The sequence below is a fragment of the Dipodomys ordii genome, unplaced genomic scaffold (assembly GCF_000151885.1).
Source record: "Dipodomys ordii isolate 6190 unplaced genomic scaffold, Dord_2.0 Scaffold13, whole genome shotgun sequence".
NCBI classification, from domain to species: domain Eukaryota; kingdom Metazoa; phylum Chordata; class Mammalia; order Rodentia; family Heteromyidae; genus Dipodomys; species Dipodomys ordii.
Genome location: NW_012267229.1, coordinates 22,380,182 through 22,400,819, shown reverse-complemented (window position 1 = coordinate 22,400,819; position 20,638 = coordinate 22,380,182). Strand labels below are relative to the sequence as shown.

The following is a 20,638-nucleotide window of genomic DNA, read 5'->3' as shown; positions in this document are numbered from 1 at the left end:
AGTGGCACTGTAGCTCAAGTGGTAGAGTGCTAGCCTTGAGCTGAAGAGCTGAGGGACAGTGCCCAGCCCAGAGTTCAAGCCCCACGACCGGATCCCCCCCCCCAAAAAAACAAACAAAAACAAATGATACCCAATGTTAGAGACTATGTTGAAAAACTATACAACTCATGGGTGGGGACCAAAAGGAAAAACTGGGAGAAAATGAAGGAAGGAGTGACACTATCCAAAAAGAGATGTACTCATTACCTGAGTTATGTAACTGTAACCTCTTTATATCACCTTTATGGTAACAATTAAAAAATCCATTATCTTGTGTGTGCTGGTACTAGAGCTTGAACTTAGGACCTGGGTGCTGTCCCTGAGCTTTTTTGCTCAAGGCTAGGGCTCTGCCATTTGAGGCTCCACTTCCAGCTTTTTTTGGGGGGGGTAGATAGGGGGAAAGGGGGGTTAATTGGTGATAAGGGTCTCACAGACATTCCTGCCTGGGCTGGCTTCAAACCTCAATCTTCAGATTTAAGTCTCTTTTTTTTTTTTTGGTCAGTCATGGGCCTTGAACTCTGGGCCTGGGCGCTGTCCCTGTGCTCTTCAGCTCAAGGCAAGCGCTCTACCACTTAAGCCACAGTGCCAGTTCTGGTTTTCTAGTGGTTTATTGGCGATAAGAGTCTCACAGACTTTTTGGCCCAGACTGACTTTGAACCATGATCCTCAGATCTCAGCCTCCTGAGTAGCTAGGATTACAGGTGTGAACTATCAGCGCTGGGCTCTCAGCCTCTTGAATAGCTAGGAGTACAGGTGTGAGCCACCAGTGGCTTTTGAAGCCCAGGAAAATTCACCAGTGTGTGGGGAAAATTGGGCGTGGTTGTGGTCCTATACCAAGCAATGGGCCAAAATGTATCTATTCTTTCTTTTAAATTCTCTGTCCAAGTTTAGAAATTTCTTGAAATAGAGCAAAACAGTAGTGATAAAAGCCACAAAAATAACCAAGTTTGATTTCAAATAATAAATGAGAAATAACCTTTATACTCATCAGTAAGGAATCTGCTAAATGAAAAATAAATAACTGAAATAACTGGAGATGAATGGGTGGGTAAGACTGAAAACACATGGTGGACTAACGGCCTTATGAAATGCCCAGTGCCCTTGTGTGGGGTTCAGCCTCAGTCCAATAAGCCAGTACACTACAGAGAGCAATGGCAGGGGACAAAGGCCAAGTCAATAGCCAACTCTGAGCAAAGTGGGTTTTCAGATGCTAAGGAATATCTGTGAACTCCACCCTGTGCTGAAAGTGCAGTGTGCTGATCTACTCTGCTTTGTAGAAAGGTATTTTTTCCCCTCTCCAAAAGTCTCAGGGTGAAAGCACACAGCAAGAGGATGAGACTTAAGGAAGGCAACATTATACTTTCATCTTGAAGGGTCGTCTCCATTTCATTTTGCCCAAAGGCACATTTACATTAGAGAATTGTGAAACTCCCTGAAGATGGGAAATTAAGAAATAGGCAAAAGCACTATGCAGTCCTCCAATAGGGCATGGAGAAGTAGTACAAAGAACTCTCTCTAATCAGTGAAAAGGAAACTTAAAAAAAAAAAATCTGTGGGGCTGGGAAGGTGGCTCAGTGGTAGAGCGCTTGCCTTGCATGCATGAGGCCGTGGGTTCGATTCCTCAGCACCACATAAGCAAAAAGAAAAAAGCCAGAAGTGGCGCTGTGGCTCAAGTGGTAGAGCGCTAGCCTTGAGCTGAAGAGCTGAGGGACAGCGCCCAGGCCCAGAGTTCAGGCCCCACGACTGGATCCAAAAAAAAAAAAAATCTGTAATCCTAGCATTTGGAGCAGGAAGTTAAGGCTAGCCTGAGAAATTCTAGTAAGACCTTGTCCCAAATGACCACCACCACCACTACTAAAAACTAAATAGCTCTTGCTTGGCTTGGCAGCACTGGTGACTCATGCCTGTAATCCTAGTGTGAAAAAATAGTCTTTTCTATCAAAGTAGTTTGCTACTTTTATGCTAATCTTGTAAGAATTGTTTTTCTGAAAAGTTCCTGCTTTGACCCGTTGGCTTGGTCCTTGGTTAATTACATTTGTTACATCACATCCTTTTCCTGCTACAGTTTAATTAAGACATCTTGTTAGATGCTCCTTGAATTTTAGTTAAATCCTATTAATTACACCATATCCTTTTGCAGACTGTGAATCTGAGTTTAGCCAATTGCCAGCAGAGGGGCAGGACCTGCTAGGTTAGGGATAAAAAAGAATTTTGGTTGATGGCACACACTTCTACAAAAGTAAATTTTGCCTTGCTAAGTTTCTTTTGAGTTGGTGTCCTTACTACATTATTAGTATGTGACAAACAAAAGTAAATTTTGCCTTGTTGAGTTTCTTTTGAGTTGGTGTCCTTATTACATTAGTATGTGACAATACCCCATTATCCCAAGCCATTTCTAACACTAGCTACTCAAGAAACTGAGATTTAAGGATCATAGTTTGATGAAGCCAGCCTGGGAAGAAAAGTTCATGAGACTTTCATCTCCAATAAACTACCGAAAAGCCAGAAGTAGAGCTGTGGCTCAAGTAGTAAAGCACTAGGCTTCAGCAAAAGAAGCTCAAGGATAGCACCCAGGCCTGAGGCTAATTCCTAGACTGGGGAGGAAAAAAAAACACCTGGAAAACTAAGCTGTTCAAAATTACTAAAGACTGGAAAATATATACAGAGTAGAGTGTTATGCTGCCACAAAGAACAAAATTGTATATTTGCAGGAAAACGAATAGAACTGGTGGTCATCTTTTAAGTAAATAAGCCAGTCTCAAAAAGACAAGCCTTGTTTTCCCTCATACATATAATATAGACTTTAAAAAAAAGTAGAAAAAGAACTATTAGAGATTAGAAAGAGAAGGAAGACAGGTAGATGGTGGTAAATATAAACAAGGTACATTACACACATGTATGAAAATGTCAGTGAAACCCAATGCTTTGTACCATTAACATGCTAACAAAGATGGAAAAAAAGAAAAGGCTGGGACTGGGAAGGTGGCTCAGCTCAGTGGTAGAGCACTTGCCTTGCATGCCTGAGGCCCTGGGTTTGATTCCTCAGCACCACATAAGCAAAAAGAAAAAAGCCAGAAGTGGCGCTGTGGCTCAAGTGGTAGAGCGCTAGCCTTGAGCTGAAGAGCTAAGGGACAGTGCCCAGGCCCAGAGTTCAGGCCCCATTACCGGACGCCCCCCCCCCAAAAAAATGGCTGGAGGTATCTGCAAGATGTCTACTGTAGATCTTAGCACAATCAGAACTTCATAATCTGCCATTTTTGCTTACCACCTCAATTTTTTAAAATAAATCAATCATCTGAGATATATTTTAAATGCTTGTTTTAGGAGTGGGATGGGGAAGTTAATGTGTGCATATACTGGTTTTCTTTCTTTCCTTGGTGCTGTCCCTCAGCTTTTGTGCTCAAGGCTGGCACTTTACCACTTTGAGCCAAAGCTTCACATCTGGCTTTTTTGGTGGTTAATTAAGAGTCTCACAAACTTTCTTACCTTGGCTGTCTTTGAACTGTGATTCTTAGATCTCAGTTTTCTGAGTAGCTAGGATTACAGGAATAAACTACTTATGGCTAGTTTTATTTAAAAAAATGTGACTTCTATTTATCTTTTATTTACGTGGTTCTGAGGAATTAAACCCAGGGGCTTATGCATGCTAGGCAAGTACTCTACCACTAAGCCATAGGCCCAGCCCTGGCTTCTTTTTCTTAATTGTAGTATAATACTGTATGATTTCATTTGCATGACTTTTTGAAGATAAAACAGGAAAAGAATCAGGGAGCTAAGAATAGGAAAGAGGGGAGAAACAAAAATAGCATAGACAATCCTGGGTCAACATTCTATATCTTGATAGTGATGGCTAAAACAACTATACACAGAGCTGAGCACTAAATGAACACGAAGTTTACTGTATGCACATTACATTACAATTAATCTTTTTTTGGTGTGGGGCAGTACTAGGGTTTACACTCAGGGCCTGATACTTGCTTAGCTGACATTATACCACTTGAGCCATGCCTCTAGTTCTGCTTCTGAGATTGAACTTAGGGCCTGAGCACTGTCTGTGAGCTTCTCTGTGTTCAAGGCTAGCACTCTACCACTTGAGCCCAGCTCTACTTTTGGCTTTTTTTGGTGGTTAACTGGGAGTCTTCTGGACTTTCCTTCCCAGGTTGGCTCCAAATTGTGATCCTTAGATGTCAGATTGCTATTCTCCTGAAGGCAGATTATGAGTTAATTATGTATAAGCCTGTCATACATCCCTAGAAAACGAAGACCCTGTGGTAGAAACTAGTGAGTAGCCTTGATAAGGTATTTGATGAGATAGAGGGATGCTGTGGTAGCTGCCTTACCTGGCCTTCCATCTGACCTTCCACCTGGCCTTCTGGAGGCTGGGCGCTCTGGCAGTTGTCCTTGTCCTCAAGCTCTAGCAGCAAGTACAAGGGGGGCTGGGAATCTTTGGACTCACTCAGGAAGCCACCTGTGTCCACTTTCCTTTTGATGGTGGAGTTCCAGTGATTCTTCACAGCGTTGTCTGTCCTGTAGAGGAAAACAGAGACCTTTGATGTGCTATGGTGGCTATTGTAGTCTGGGCACATCACACCTCAGCTGTTCTCCTACTTCCACAAATGAAGGTACATCAATTTTGCGATGCTCTAAGATCAAGTCTTCCTGTTTCTAGCCCAGAATGAGTTGTAGAGAACTCCCTCATAACTCTGACATCAATGCATTTCTCAGACTATGGAAGATATGATAACACTGAAAATGTGTTTGGAACTTCCCACCCCTTGCTGCCCATTCTGCATCTAGGAACAATGCTGACCCCCAGCCCAAGTGTCACAAGTCCCCTATACGCAAGTCTTGCTTTCTACCCAGACTTCTTTGGAACTAGCTCAGTGTTTTCCCTCTGAAATGTGAAAGAACAGAGTAATAGCTTGAGTAAGTGGTCTAACAGGTTCTGTTTCTGGTCATTTGCATGCCAGACTTTCAGGACATGGTGCTGACCAGACAAGGGTTGCTGCTGGTGCTTTGCTGAGATTCTCCATAGATATAGGATACCCAAAGCCCCCACTGTTCTAAGTGCTTGCTGCTGCTGACAGCTTCTACATAAGTCAGACGCTCTCTGCAGAGAAGACCTTGGAAGACATCAAAGATACCTCTGCTTCACACATGCACATGCTTCACATGTGTGTGGGCACACACTCACACAAACACTTTGGCTTTGTTTCTGGTCAAGGGTAGATTTTACTACAGTCCCTAACTCTTGCTCATTAGCCTCTTCTCATTTTTTTACAATTGTTTTCTCACAGAGTCTTCATTCTATAAATCCCATGTAACTGAATTTCTCCATCTCAGGTTTCTAACCTCTATAGGGAAGTCTGACCCAAATCACTTCCCAGCCTTTCTGACCTCAAGGTCAGAATCTGAGGTGCTGCAAGGAATGAGAAACATGCTTTTGCTCACTTATATTTATGAAGAACCTACTGCCAGCCAAGCTTTATCCTAGATGCTGGATATATACTAGCAAATAAGGCAGGTTAAACGTTGTCATATAGGCTCATCTAGTGGAGAAAATTAGGCATTTTATCTACCTGCATTTGGGATACACACCACTTAGAAGGCAGGCATGAGCACTATGCAGGGGTCTGGAAGAACAGACAAAATTTCTCTGAAAAAACAGCAGACTCTACCCAGCAAGCCCCAAAGAATGAGACCCCACGAAGTATACAACAGGCACAAGGTAGTAGGGAACTGACAGGAGAACTTGTAGGACTAAAAAGAGGAACAGCCAGGAATGTAGGAATGCCTATCTCAGTGATTTAGAAGCATAAACAGGAGGACTGTAATACAAGCCAGCCTGGACAAAAAGCAAGACCTTATTCAAGAAAAAACTAAAGCAAAAGGGCTGGGAGCATGGTTCAAGTATTTGAATATCTAGGCCCTGTGAGTTGATATCCCACTACTGTTTTCCCACTCCACAAAAAATAAGACTGGGGAGGGGGCATCTGTGGTTCACACCTATAATAGGAGCTACTCAGGAGGTTGAGAGTTGAGGATTAGGGTTCAAAGCCAGCCCGGACAGGAAAGTATATAAGACTCTTTATCTCCAATTAACCAGCAGAAAACCACAAGTGGCACTATGGCTCAAGTGAGAGTGCTTGCCTTGGGCTGAGGGACAGTGCTCAGGCCCAGAATTCAAGCCCCACAAGCAACAACAACCAAAAAAGAGAAAGAGAAAGAGAGAGAGAGAGAGAGAGAGAGAGACTGGGTACTGGGAGGCTCATACTATATAATCATAGCTACTCTGAAGGCTAAAAGCTAAGGATCATGGTTTGAAGGCAGCCCAAGCAGGAAAGTCTGTGAGACTCTTCTAATTAGCCACAGAAAAGCCAGAAATGGCATTACGGCTCAAATAGTAAAGGGATAGCACCAAGATGCAGAGCTCAAGCCTTGGTACCAGCATAAAAAAACCCAAAACGCAAAAAACAAGGCAATGCTTAACTCCAGGAAAAAAATTAAATGTCAGTAAAGGAAATAAGCCATGTGCTGAGGTTCATGTCTATAATCCTAGCTACTCAGGAAGAGGGTAAGATCTGAGACTGGTGGCTCAAAGCCAGCCTGGGCAGGAAAGTCCATGAGATTCTTTATCTCCAATTAACCACCAGAAAACCAGAAGTGGTGCTGTGGCTCAAAGTGGTAGAGTGCTAGCCTAGAGGAGAAAAGATGAGGGACAGTGCTCAGTCTTGAGCTCAACAATAACAAAAAAAAATTATAGTAATAGGCTGGGAAGGTGGCTCAGTGGTAGAGTGCTTGCCTTACATGCTCAAGGCCCTGGGTTCAATTCCTTAGCACCACATAAGCAAAAAGAAAAAAGCCGGAAGTGGCGCTGTGGCTCAAGTGGTAGAGCGCTAGCCTTGAGCTGAAGAGCTGAGGGATAGCGCCCAGGCCCAGAGTTCAGGCCCCACGACCGGACCCAAAAAAAAAAAAAAAACCAGTAACAAAAAAATTATAGTAGTATATTAGGGCAATGGGAGGTAACAGGAATAGTAATATCTAAAAAAACTAAATCTCCTAGATGAAAACTAAGATTAAAAAACTATTTATAATTATGGAGATAAAAATCAGAATTTTCTTGGAATGGGTCTGGCAAGGTGTGGTGGGACACTCCCAGCACTTGGGAGGCTGAGGAAAGAGGATCTTGTAAGGCCAACTTGGGATACCTAACAAGATTCTTTATGTTTTAGTAGGAACTTGAAAAGGGGACAAAAAATTGATGTTTTTCATAACTCTTTTAATAACAGGTTACACTACAACTTGCCTTTCTTTCTGGCTAAAACTTCCCTTGGACACTGTTCTTTTAAGGTAAGAACCTTTCTGGAACACTCAATCTTCTCTGGAAATACAGCTGAAGAGTAGGGAATAGATTATTCCCATTATAAGGCCTGGCATGGCCCTCACCTCTTGGAACCTCACGCTGTCTGCTCCAATCTCCAAGCCTTCAGAAGGTAACTTACCTCCCTGGCAACATCTTGGCAATTTCAGCCCAGCGGTTGCCCAGCACTTTGTGAGCCTCACAAATTATGCGGTCCTCCTCTTCAGTCCAGCAGGACTTTTTCACCTCAGGGTTGAGATGGTTATGCCATCGCTCACGGCACTGCTTCCCCAACCGGCCCTTCAGGTGCTTGGCAATTAGTGTCCAATGCTTCGTGCCATACTTCTTGACCAACTCGATGACCTTGAAGAAGAGCCTGTATGAACCAGAGGGGCTTGCCCCTCCACACTCCACTTTAGCACCCTCATATCCAAGAGGGTTGTCACTGTGGCCCTGGGAGATGCCACTGACTACACAAGTGGGTTTCCTCTTTGAGGTGCCACTGACCCAGTCTATAGGCAACATGTGAGCCACTGTGGTTGTTACTGGGGATGACTTTGTGTAGCCTACGTGACTGAGGATCTTACCACATTGTCTAGAATAAATCAAGGCTAAGGGTAATTAAAATCTTTGAGTAAAGATCAAGCCAAGTGCCAGTATCTTGCCTCCCTCTTTGAGAAGGGCAGAAGAGGATCTACTTACAAAGCTCCCTATCCAGGACACCCATGGCTCACTTTTCAATATGGAACCACAATAAACTAAAAGACAGCAGGCAACAGATAGACATTCTTAGCCCAACCCCACTTCAGGGCACCATGAACCCTTCCAGCACTTTTGTGGAAATCAGAAAGGCTCAGAACCACGGCTATCCAGGGTTGGATTTCAGTTACCAACTGCCCCTCTGCCAAGTACCCTTGCTCCGAACATAAACCACAACAGTTACCCAAGCCAAACCAGAGCCCTCTCAATTCTGGACACACAAGCTCATATGCACACAGGCCACAGCAAACTAAAGGGCGTGTACACTTCTATGCAAAAGGAAATACTCTAGGGTTTGAAATAAAATTGTGCTATGTAACCCAGGGTGCTGTGAACTTGTGATCCTTCTACCTCAGCTTCCTGAGAGCTGGGATTACAGGTATGTGCTGCTGTGCCCAGATTATTGTACAGTTTAAAATTTTACAGCAACTGATTATTATTCTGATTTGGGAAAGAAAAAGATCTGAAAAATATCTAGTACTCTTCATCTCCTCCTTTTCCCTGTAGGCTGTCTGCCAGTGTGGAATGACATATTCTGGGCTGGCTTGGGAAGTTTAGGAAACACAGGAAAAACAGCTGTGGATGGTCATGATGCTGTTCCTTTCTAGCTTGGGACATGATTAACTCTGCACCTTGGTCTCCACATCTATATAGAGGGAATAACAACTCTTCTGCCCACCTCACACGACTATGGGGACCAATTGAAGCAAGGTCTCCTGAGGCTCTAAATCCTGTGATTACATGTGGTGTGATCCATATCATACCATTAAAAGGAACAGCAGGTCAGGTGCCAGTGGGTCACACCTGCATTCCTAGCTACACAGGAGGCTGAGAATTGAAGATAATGGTTTGAAGCTAGGCCGGCAGGAAAGTCCCTGCCCATGAAATTCTTATCTCCTATTAAACACCAAAAGTTGAAAGTGAAGCTGTGGCTCAAGCAACAGAGTTCTAGACTTGAGCACAAAAGCTAAGGGACAATGCCTAGTCCCTGACTTCAAGCCCTAAACACACACAGACATACACTTTCCAGATGCTCTTGGCTGAGGAAGCTCCTTATACACATACATCACTTATTACCTTTCGCAACTCTTATGTGGCAAGTGCTGTTACCAATTAAGAAGCAGGGATTTAGAAGCCCAACAGCTCTTGGCCCATAAGGGGAAAGCCTGGGAAACACCTGAGACTAGAGTGGCATGGGCCATATGAAGGCCGACCACTGGGATGCCTCACTTCCATATTCAGTGGAGCAGCTCTGCCCAGAGGAAGTACAGCCTTTCAGTGCCTACTTCACCTATAGTGGGTGAGCCCTGTGTGCAGCCCCATGCCACTCATCTTCTTTCTCTTCTTACCTTTTCGTCTTCCTCTTTGGTCCATGGACCCTTCACAAGATCTGGATTCAAAACCCGCAGCCACCGGTACTGGCATTGCTGGTCTGTGCGGTTCTGCAAAGAACACAGGAACAGTAATCTGTGACAACTTCTGACACCAGGAGATCAGATTCTGGTTGAGCACTGAGTTCAGGCACACCTCAGTGGGTGTATTCTGTCCCATGCACACACAACATGACACAGGCTCACAGGCCAGAACAGGGAGGCTTTCCTTTTGCAACAAAGGGCAATCCCCTCCCCTATGGAAAGTCACTTCCTACCACCAAACCCAGATAGGTCACTGCCTCAAATTCTATAAAAGCCTGTGGGACATGCTAGGGATCCCCATTTTCCAGTGCAATAAATATTCCTTGAAATTATATGGAAGGAGTTGAGGTAAGTGGGGCAAAGGAATAGGGTGACTTAACCCCTGAGAAGCCTCAAGGACCCAGGGAGTTAGCCAGATAGGTGGCTCTGGCTATACACTCTCCCAGACACCTGAAGCTTTGGAGTGTGGAAACCCCTCATTGTCAGGAAAGTTAATATTCAGATGTGGTCCTACTATCAGCATTTCAGGGGGCTGACCAGGAGGTCTGCTACTTTAGGCCCAGTGTTGAAACACAGTATCTGTGTGCACCTCTTTTGCAGGAAGAAATACCAACATGTCATTGGATCCATGCTCTAAGTAGACTAAGTAGTCTCTAAGCCTAGACTACCAAAACTGCTGAAGCAGCTGCATGATGTTTTCAACAAGGCATATTAGATTTTAAGAGGAAAGGTCCCACATAGATTGTGTTGTGGGAGAACTTCCATATCTTCTTGGCAGTTCTTGCTCTGGGGGAGGGACCACAGAGGGGCTATACTCACAGGGAAGTGGCTGGCCAGGAACTTCCAGTCTTGCTGTCCAAACTGCCGCACCAGAGCCCTCAGCTGCTCATCCTGACAATGTCACAAAGACAGAGGGTTCATATGTGTGCAATGCCATACAGACACCAGCTTTGTTCGACTATTCAGTCACAAAAACTGAACACCTACTATGTGCACAGTGAGAGTCACAGAAGCAGACAAGAAATCTGCTCAGACCTTTCAGAATTTGTGGTCTGGAGAGGGGAATGTACTAAGTGAAACTTCAAGGGAAAAAGTCATTTCTTGCTAGAGATATGTTGGTTGTGATAATTTTACTGAGTACCCCTCACATTGATTTTAAAAGAAATGTGGTTTATACATGAAATAGAAAATATTCTGTATTCTGAATATGCTGATAACTTAAGTCTTGTGCTTGCTTCCATAGCATATATACTAAAATTGGAATGATACAGAGATCAACATGGCTCCTGCATAAGGATGATGTGCAAATACATGAAGTGTTCCATATTTTCTAATTTAAAAAAATCTTAAGAGCCAGGTCATGGCTAGGAATGTGGCTTAGTGGTAGAGTGCTTACCTAACATACATGAAAGCCCTGGATTCGATTCCTCAGTACCACATAAACAAAAATGGCTGGAAGTGATGCTATGGCTCAAGTAGTAGAGCTCTAGCCTTGAGCATAGAGAGGGCTCAGGGCTAGAGCCAAGGTCCTGAGTTCAAGGCCCAGGGCTGGCCAAAAAAAAAAAAAGCCAGGCCAGTGGCTTACACTAGCTATTGAAGATACTGAGATACAGAGGATAAAAGTTTGAAGCTAGTCTGGACAGAAATATACTGAGACGTGGCTGGGAAGGTGGCTCAGTGGTAGAGTATTTGCCTCACACGCAGTGAGGCCCTGGGTTCGATTCCTCAGCACCATATAAGCAGAAAAAGCCGGAAGTGGCGCTGTGGCTCAAGTGGTAGAACGCTAGCCTTGAGCTGAAGAGCTGAGGGACAGCGCCCAGGCCGAGTTCAGGCCCCACTACCAACAAAAAAAAAAAGAAATATACTGAGACTCCATCTCCAAAATAACCAGCAAAAAGCAGAGTTAGAGGCATTGCTCAAGTGGTAGCATACCAGCAGAGCAACCAAGCTAAAGTGCAAGGTCCTGAGTTCAAGCAAGCTTCAGTACAGCCAAGAGAAAACAAATAAACAAACAACAATAGAATATGGTTCAATCTTAAAAGGAACAAGAAGGATTGGAGTCATGGCTCAGTTGGTAGGGCACTAGCCAATAAGCAAAAGATCAGGTAATGAGTCCTGGTCTCAGACCAAAAAAAAAAAAAAAGACTATTGCAAGCCTGTGGCACACTTCCATAATTCTAGCTATTCAAGTGACTGAGATCTGGGGATTAAAGCCAGTCCAGAAAGAAAAGTCTATGAGACTCATATATTCAATTAAATACTAAAAAGTCAGAAGTAAAGCTGTGGTTCAAGTGGCAGAGTATCAGCCTTAAGTGAAAAAAAACTAAAGGATGCTCAGGCCCTGAGTTCAAGCCCCAGTACCTGCACAAAAGAAAAAACCAGCCTGGGCAGGAAAGGCCATGAGACTCTTATCTCCAATTAACCACCAGAAAACCAGAAGTGGCACTATGGCTCAAGTGGTAGTGCTAGCCTTGAGCTGAAGAGATCAGGGACAGCACTCAGGCCCAGAATTCAAGCCCCACGACTTGAAGAGATCAGGGACAGCACTCAGGCCCAGAGTTCAAGCCCCACGACTGGCATACTGACTCTGACACACACACACACACACACACACACACAAAGAGTAACAGAGCGCTGGTATGCACACTAATGGGAAAATACTTCACACTACTCAATTAACTGAAAAGTGGCTCATAAGGCAAAGCAGCATGGTGTAGTTATGCTTTCTTTCCACTCCTCTGCACTGGTCTCAGTGAGCTGCCCCCAAAGCCTTTCCTCACAGCAGATCAGCACTCTTAAAATCAGGCTCCTGTAGTCACTCCAAGGCTTTATAAACCTCCCCTGGCTAAATACTAAGCTGCATACCCTTAGATCTTCTGAGCTCAACACTTAAGGCCCTCTAGGAATTGGTCCACCTGTTTTTTTTGTCCACGTCACTTTTTTCCACTTCAAGAACAAATTGGACTCCTGTACTCAAGTTCTTCCACCTACAGCCATTGCCTATGGTGACTCATCTGGCTTACTACAGTTTGTCTTTCCTCACTACTGAATTTCTAGGTCCTCATCCTGAGCTCAAAGGCCACATTCTCAGTTTACTTTTCCCTTACCTATTCAGGTAAAAGTAGCCTTTCCTTCTAAAAGTATGTCAACATCCCCTCATCCAACAGACAGTAAGTGCCCCCATGTGCCAGGAGCCTTTATGCCAGGAGACAGTGGTCAGCAGCTGGTCACCAACCCAGTGACAATTTCAGAACACTACGTGGACCTGTAATCAGCCTTCTCTCTAGCCAGAAGGGTAGGAATTTGGTCTTGTTTATTCTTCTACCAGGGGTGGGAACATTTTTTTTTTTTTTTGGCCAAGAACCACTAGGATATTTATAACATTATTCACAAGCCATACAAAATTATCAAGACTGGCACACAGACCTGGGTCAACTGCCCAGAAGCATGTGGAAAAAAGCACTGTCTATCCAAATGTACTCAATGACTTCATAAGTCTTTATGGCCAGAAGGATGGCTGTTCCCTACCTGTAACCCACAGAGCCAAATATCACAATGGTATGAACAGAAAAAGTCTGCTTAGTACTTGTCTAAAAAATATCATTTTTAAGCTGGATACTGGTGGTTCATACCTGTAACACTAGCTATTCAGTTTTCAAGCCAGCCCAGGCAGGAAAGTGTGAGATTCTTATCTCCACTAAACTACCCCCTAAAAAAGCTGGAAGTAGAGCTATGGCTCAAGTGGTAGTGCTAGCCTTGAGCAAAAAACACAGGAGGGACAATGCTCAGGCCCTGAGTTTAAAAACAAAACAAAAATTTAATGACTGAAGAATGAGTTACAATTCCTAAAGCAAAGTTTGGGGGATTGTTTGTCTGAGGCAGGTTCCACGCTTCTCAGGCTGGCCTCCAACTTCTGAAGCAATCCTCCTACTTCAGCCTCCTGAGTAGTTTGGACAAGTATATAGTGTCTGGCTCATATAGCAAATTTTACATAAACAATTAAACTTAAAACTAAATACAAGGAGGAGATGGGGAAAAACCTATTGTTTAAAGATACAGGTGGACCTGTTGCAACAATGAGAAGTACAAGTTGTCATGTCCAAAATGAGCTTTACAACGTCAGTGGGGGGGGGGAGGGGAGGAAGGAGAAGGATTGGGGGGGAAGGGGGAGGCTGGGAAGGGATGGGAAGGGTAAACAAAAGGAGGAGGCTGCAATGCTTGGTAAGAAATGGGGCTGGGAAGGTGGCTCAGTGGTAGAGCGCTTGCCTTGCATGCCTGAGGCCCTGGGTTCGATTCCCAGCACCACATAAGCAAAAAGAAAAAAGCCGGAAGTGGCGCTGTAGCTCAAGTGGTAGAGCGCTCGCCTTGAGCTGAAGAGCTGAGGGACAGCGCCCAGGCCCAGAGTTCAAGCCCCCCGACCGAAAAAAAAAAAAAGAAAGAAATGTACGCATTATCCTGCCCATGTAATTGTAACCCCTCTGTACAGTATCTTCACAAATAAAATAAAAAAAAACTAAATACATAAGTAAAAATATGAGGTGGAATAAAAAGGCCAGTAGGAGTCTTAAAATAGAACAATCAATTATGGAAAAAGTCTTACTGTGGAGATAGCTCAGTGCTTAGCATGAATTATGCTTAAAAAAAAAAAAGAAGAAGCTGTCCCCAAACATTCACCCACTCCATAACAATGCCCAAGAATCTTTTGAAAAGAAATGGAAACATAAGTCTGCAAAAAGAAAAAAAAAAAAAACCCTTAAGAAAAACAAACAAAAAGACCTAGGCTATCCACAACTGCCAAAGTCTATTAACAGTCCTAGTAACGTTTATAAAGAGGTAAAACATGATGGCATAGCCATATAATTTGTATCTTCCAGTAATAAAAATGAGACAAATTGGTGTCTGGGCACTGGTGGTTCATGTCTGTGATCCTAGCTACTTGTGAGGCTGCAATTAGGAGGATCACAACTGGACATCAGCCCAGGCATACATATATCAGAGACCCCTACTCTATCAATAGCTCATGTCTGTTATCCAGCTGCGTGGGAGGCTGACTGGGAGAAGATCATGGTTTCAGGCTAATCCAGGTATAAAAATTAATGAAACTCCATGAACTGTCAAACTGAAGTCCAGGAGGAAGCCCAGGAAGGAAGCATGAGAGACCTTTCCTTAAAAATGACCACTCAACGGGCTGGGAAGGTGGCTCAGCGGTACAGTGCTTGCCTTGCATGCATGAGGCCCTGGGTTTGATTCCTCAGCACCACATAAGCAGAAAAAGCCGGAAGTGGTGCTGTAGCTCCAGTGGTAGAGCACTAGCCTTTAGCTGAAGACCTGAGGGACAGAGCCCAGACCCAGAGTTCAGGCCCCATGACTGGCAAAAAAAAAAAAAATGACCACTCAAAAAAGGGCTCAGTGGTAGAAGAGTGCCTGTCTGAGGTGATGAGTTCACACTCCAGTACTGTGCTCCCAAAGAGACCAATCACTGAATCATATAACACTCATTATACTGAACAAAAGAAGGCACAAAGAGAACAACTATTTAACTCCATTTACATTCAAGAACAGGCAACTTAATCTGAGAGTTTAGTTCATCAATTGCCTGGAGCTGGAGCCACTTAAACACGAAGCACACTAAAGAACTTCAGAAATGATCAGCAGTGTTTACATGAATTTATGCCTTTGCCAAGACAGTGTAACTGTGCTCACTGTAAAAAGGTGCATTGAAAATGGGAGAGAGGGGGCTGGGAAGGTGGCTCAGTGGTAGAGTGCTTGCCTTGCATGCATGAGGCCCTGGGTTCGATTCCTCAGCACCACATAAGCAAAAAGAAAAAAGCCGGAAGTGGTGGTGTGGCTCAAGTGGTAGAGCGCTAGCCTTGAGCTGAAGAGCTGAGGGACAGCGCCCAGGCCCAGAGTTAAGGCCCACGACCGGACCCCAAAAAAAAAAAAAAGAAAAGAAAATGGGAGAGAGGGAGAAGAAAGAGAAATGTACTCCTTACCTTGTGTAGCAAGGTGACTTACATCACCTTTGTAATAATAAATATTTTTAAATAAATAGGCTCCTGTCCATAATCCTAGCTCCTTAGAAGGGTAAGATCTGAGGATCATGGTTGAAAATCAGCTCAGGTAGAAAAGTTGGAGCAATTTTATCTCCAATTGACCAGCAAAATGTCAAACTGAAGGCCAGTCTCAAGTGGTAGAATGACTGCTATGAGTAAATAGAGCACAGCAGAGAATGTAAGGCCCTGAGTTCAAGCCCAGATTTTTTCACAAAAAAAATTTTAATTTAAATAAAGTAAAAAAGGTTTGACTATATGTAGATTATACTTAAATAATAGTCATAAATCCTTCAATAGATGAAGCCACTTGGGCCACATATTGAAAACTTACCTAAAAAGAAAACAAAAAATCAACTGAGTGTAAACTTAGGAGGGATATAATTCATTTTTTTTTCTTTTTAAAACAAGGAGGGACTAGACATAGTGGTTTTACTTATAACTACTCAAGAGTAGACAAGAGAATGGAGAGTTAGCTATTCAGGAAGATGAGATTTTATGATTGCAGTTTGAAGTCAGCTCGGGCAAGAAGATTCTGTAAGATTCTTTATCTCCACTTAACCACCAAAAAGCTGGAAGTGGAACTATGGCTCAAGCAGTAACCATGAGCAGAAAAAGCTAAGGGACAGTGCCCAAGCCCTGAGTTCAAGCCCCACATTGAAAACTGACACACTAAACCCACTCCACCACACACACAAAAAGGAAGTCACAGATTTGGTTGAACTCCTTTTAGTCAAAAAGGTGTTTATGGTTCAAATATTCCCACGAGTGCTCATGTTGAAATTTAGTACCCATGGTGAGGTATTAAGAGATGTGATCATGTGGGCCTTTGAAAAGGTGACTAGGTCATGAGGCCTCTGTCCTCATGCCTTCATTACAGATTCCTGGATTATAGAGTTAAGATCTTGAGGGCAGGTCTATTGTAAAAGCCAATTTGGCTATATTTTGTATTGTGCCACATGATGTTCTACACAGGTGAGGCCTGGTGGCAAGCATTCTCCTGCCAGCAAGAAGTCTTCTCCAGAAGTGCCCCACAAACCTTGTATCTCCCAACTACCACAATGGCAAGGGGAATCAACTCTAATTCTAGATGAACTACTCAGTCTCTGGTATTGTTAGAACAGAAAGAACTAGAAGCATACACAGGGACTAGTTCCCAAAACACAATCTCCTACTCCACCTAAAGATTTAGAAGTCCCCAGAATGCTCAAGAAGGGCAGGGAGAGGGGTAGAGGATTCACTAGCCTTCAAAATGGCACTTCCTCCTCTTCCCAAAGAAGCCACTCAGGCTCACCTGAGGCCAGTCTCCCAATTGCCAGCTACTCTCTCCTCCCCAATTCCATGGAACCAAGGTGACGCTCACCTCCTCATGGGTCCATTTGACCTTGCACTTGCTGTCCTTCTGCTCCAACACATCTGAGTCAGTGTCCTGGTAGTGCAGCTCATCCAATTCCTCACTTCAGAAAGAGCAAAGTAAAGATCAAAGATAGTATTTTCACATACCTTGACATCATGGTAGACCATGTGCCAACCAATTGGCTAGCAATTCTTATCTTTGTCCCCTTTGAAGAACTAAGTCTTCTATTTAAAAAAAAAAAAAAAAGTAGCCAGTAAGTTGTTGGTGGCTCACACCTATAATCCTACTATATAATCCCACCTATAAAGCTAATCAGGAGGCTGAGATCTGAGGATCACAGTTCAAAGCCAGCCTAGGCAGAAAAGTCTGTGAGACTCTAACCACCAGAAAACCAGAAGTGGTGCTGTGGCTCAAAGTAGTACAGCACTAGCCCGGCACTGGTGGTTTACGCCTGTAATCCTAGCTACTCAGGAGGCTGAGATCTGAGGATCACAGTTCAAAGCCAGACTGGGCAGGAAAGGCCATGAGACTCTTATCACCAACAAGCCACCAGAAAACCAGAACTGACCCTATGGCTCAAGAGGTACAGCGCTAGCCTTGAGCTGAAGAGCTGAGGGACAGCGCCCAGGCTGAGTTCAAGCCCTATGACCGACCAAAAAAAATAAGGTAGTACAGCACTAGCCTTGAGCGAAAAAGCTCAGAGACAACACAGAGGTTCTGAGTTCAAACTAGAGACTGACCCTCACCCCCATAAAAAAATAGCCAGGTATGGTAGTATATACTTGTTACCTCAGATATCCAAGAGGTGAAGGCAGACTAGTGAGACCCTATCTCAAAAAATAAAAACAAGAAAGACCTGAAGTTCAATCCCCCATAATGTTTTTTAAGCAAAGAATAAGTAGACACAATTTTTTAATGAAATGGAGTTATTAGCTATTTACATTTTCTTTTTTTGCATGCTAGTACTGGGGCTTGAACTCAAGGCCTGGGCACTCTCCCTTAGTTTTTCTGCTTAAAGCTGGCATTCTACCACTTAAGCCACAGCTCTATTTCTGACTTTCTGATGGTTAGAGATAAGAGTCTCACTGACTTTATGGTTTCAAACTGTGGCTCTTCAGATCTCAGCTTCCTGTATAACTAGGATCATGGGCATAAGCCACCAGCAATTCTTTCTTTTTTGCTTGTTTTCAGGATTATCCTAATAATTTCAAAAGCTTTAAGAAAAAAAGGAATTAAGGGCTGGGGGGTTGGTTCAGTAGTAGAGTACCTTCCTGGTATATACAAGGCCCCAGGTTTGGTTCCCAGCAACACAAATATAAATAAACAAGTTAAAAACCAGATTCATACTTTATGCTTTCAATAACAAACATACATATACACTGGATATTTGAAAGATAATATATGCAATTAATAAACACCAGAGGGCTGGGAATGTGGCTTGGTGGTAGAGTGCTTGCCTAACATGCATGAAGTCCTGGGTTCGATTCCTCAGTACCACATAAACAGAAAAGTCCAGCTGTGGTGCTGTGGCTCAAGTGGTAGAGTGCTAGCTAGCCTTGAGCCCAGAGAAGCTTGTGGAGACAGTGCCCAGGCTCTGAGTTCAAGCCCCAGAACTGGTCAAAAAAGTAAAACATCGGAATTTTTAAGAAATACTAATTACCTAAGGAAAACATTTTAAATATGTTCTCAGAAACTATGTTCATTTTAGTATATCCTCTTTTAATCCTGGCCTACATTTGGACAGTTGAGAAAAATCAGGACAATTATCTGAATTGTGGGGGCTTTTACTAAGAGGTAATTTTCCAAGCTGCTCCCCAAAGTCCTCCTGTTTATAAATCTAGAGAGTCCTAAACAAGCAAGGCAAATAAGCCTTGTGCCAAAAGGAAGAAGCTTCCTGTGGTATCTACTAAGCCTATCTATCAGTCACTTCTACATGCCCATAACACCCTGGAAACCGTACCTCAGGCTCTCTTGACAGTACCCACAAAGGTCAACCCCACCTCCATATCCTGGAGTTTGGCACTGAAAGGCATGAGGAAATGTTTGCTTAGAGAATGACTGGGATTCATGAATGAATGGACATGCAAAGCTTTCTGCTTCTTAGTAAGACATGAGAATTATTAAGTAAAAACTTTCTAAGTAGAAGTGCCTAAACCCAGCAACACATTAGCCATGGAAGGATCTGTAATTCAAACTTGTGTCATTTTAAATCTAACTCATGTGTCTTCCACCACTGTCAAGAGGCAAAAGTCCACAAGATCCTAGTAAAAGAATAAAACTGGCTTTTAAAATCCAAAGCTCCAAGACTCCTTGACACAATTGTTTTGGCTTGGGCTGGGAATGTGGCTTGGTGGTAGAGTGCTTGCCTAGCATGCATGAAGCCCTGGGTTTGATTCCTCAGTACCACATAAACAGAAGAAAAAAAAAAAAAACTGGAAGTGGTGTTATGGTAGAGTGCTAGCTTTGAGCAAAAAGAATCTCAGGGATAGTGCCTAGGCCCTGAGTTCAAGCCCCTGGACGGGCGCGCGCACACACACACTTTGGCTTCTCCAGATCCAGCACCAGGCTCAGCTTCTACTAGAAATTCAGCCAAAGTCTGTTCCAGGAAGAAAGGTAACTGTATGGACAAGCTCTGGTGCTCTGGTGCTCCAGTGTGTAATGGGGCTGGCATCTCAGACAGCAAAGAAAGCTTTTATCACTTACATTGTGCTAGCCACCCACATCCTGCACACTCTTAGTGTTCCCATTTGACATGTGGAAGCTGAGGCACAAAGGGATTAGGACACTTGCTAAATCCATAGCCACATTCTGAACTTCCCTAACTCCACATCGTCAAGTCTGGTAATCCCAGCTTTAAAAGCAGAGGCCAGTTGATCACATTTCTGGGCACATACCCTTTTCTCCTGCCCTTGGATGTGCTGGGCTCTGCTCCATGGTAGGGTGAGTCAGAGGCTGGGCGGGAAGTGGGGCATTGGGGCACAGAGGAGTTAGAGCAAGTGGCCAAGAAAGGAGAGGAGGCCTGCAGGTGCAGAGCCCATCCCGTACACAGGAGAGCCCTCTACTGAGTCCTGGGACCTGAGAGTGGTTTAGAAACAGCCACTTTTGGACAAACACTTCCTGAACTTTTCCCCATAGGCATTGGAACTGACTTAGGTTAACTGGGAAAGCAAGGTGTCAAGTGACCAGAGGAAACTCTTGAAAATAGCCAGCAATAGGGTGTCTGAGATGGGCATCCTCATCCTAGGAGAGCCAGTTCCAACTGAAAAGGGAGACGATCTGGGTGGGGTTGGGGTTGGGAGAAGGTAGGATCAGGACTGGCTGACCAGCCCCCCACACACACAGATGTAAGGATGGCCCAAGCTTGACTGAGTCTTGATCTCAGGGGAACAAGCAAAATGGGGCCCGCAGTTCCTGCCTTTGCCCCGGGGGCTACTGGCAGGGCGGTCCCAAGACCTACCGTCGGTCGGAGCCTTGGGCCCCAGCGTCCCCATCACGGCAGGCCGAGTCGTCCCAGAAGCCAAGAGGGAGAGACAGACAAAGGAGCCCCCCGCCCCCACCCCGGCACCCGGCTCCGCGGGACGACGGGCTGGGGAGTCACGAACCGGCCAGGATGCCGACCCGCACCCGGGACCCACCGCCGGGCCTGAGGGGCAAGCGG

The 20,638-nt window shown here is 44.3% G+C and overlaps 1 protein-coding gene across 1 annotated transcript in view; it reads right to left on the bottom strand.

The window, feature by feature from the left end:
- Mybl2 (v-myb avian myeloblastosis viral oncogene homolog-like 2) overlaps nt 1-20,638 on the bottom strand; it is a 34,799-nt gene that overhangs the window by 13,633 nt on the left and 528 nt on the right. Inside the window, exons 2-6 of the mRNA XM_013010775.1 lie at nt 16,987-17,080; nt 10,393-10,464; nt 9,508-9,600; nt 7,542-7,762; nt 4,380-4,566 (exon numbers count right to left, since the gene is read on the bottom strand). Coding sequence (XP_012866229.1) covers nt 4,380-4,566; nt 7,542-7,762; nt 9,508-9,600; nt 10,393-10,464; nt 16,987-17,080 — 667 coding nt within the window. The remainder of the gene's footprint in view (nt 1-4,379; nt 4,567-7,541; nt 7,763-9,507; nt 9,601-10,392; nt 10,465-16,986; nt 17,081-20,638) is intronic.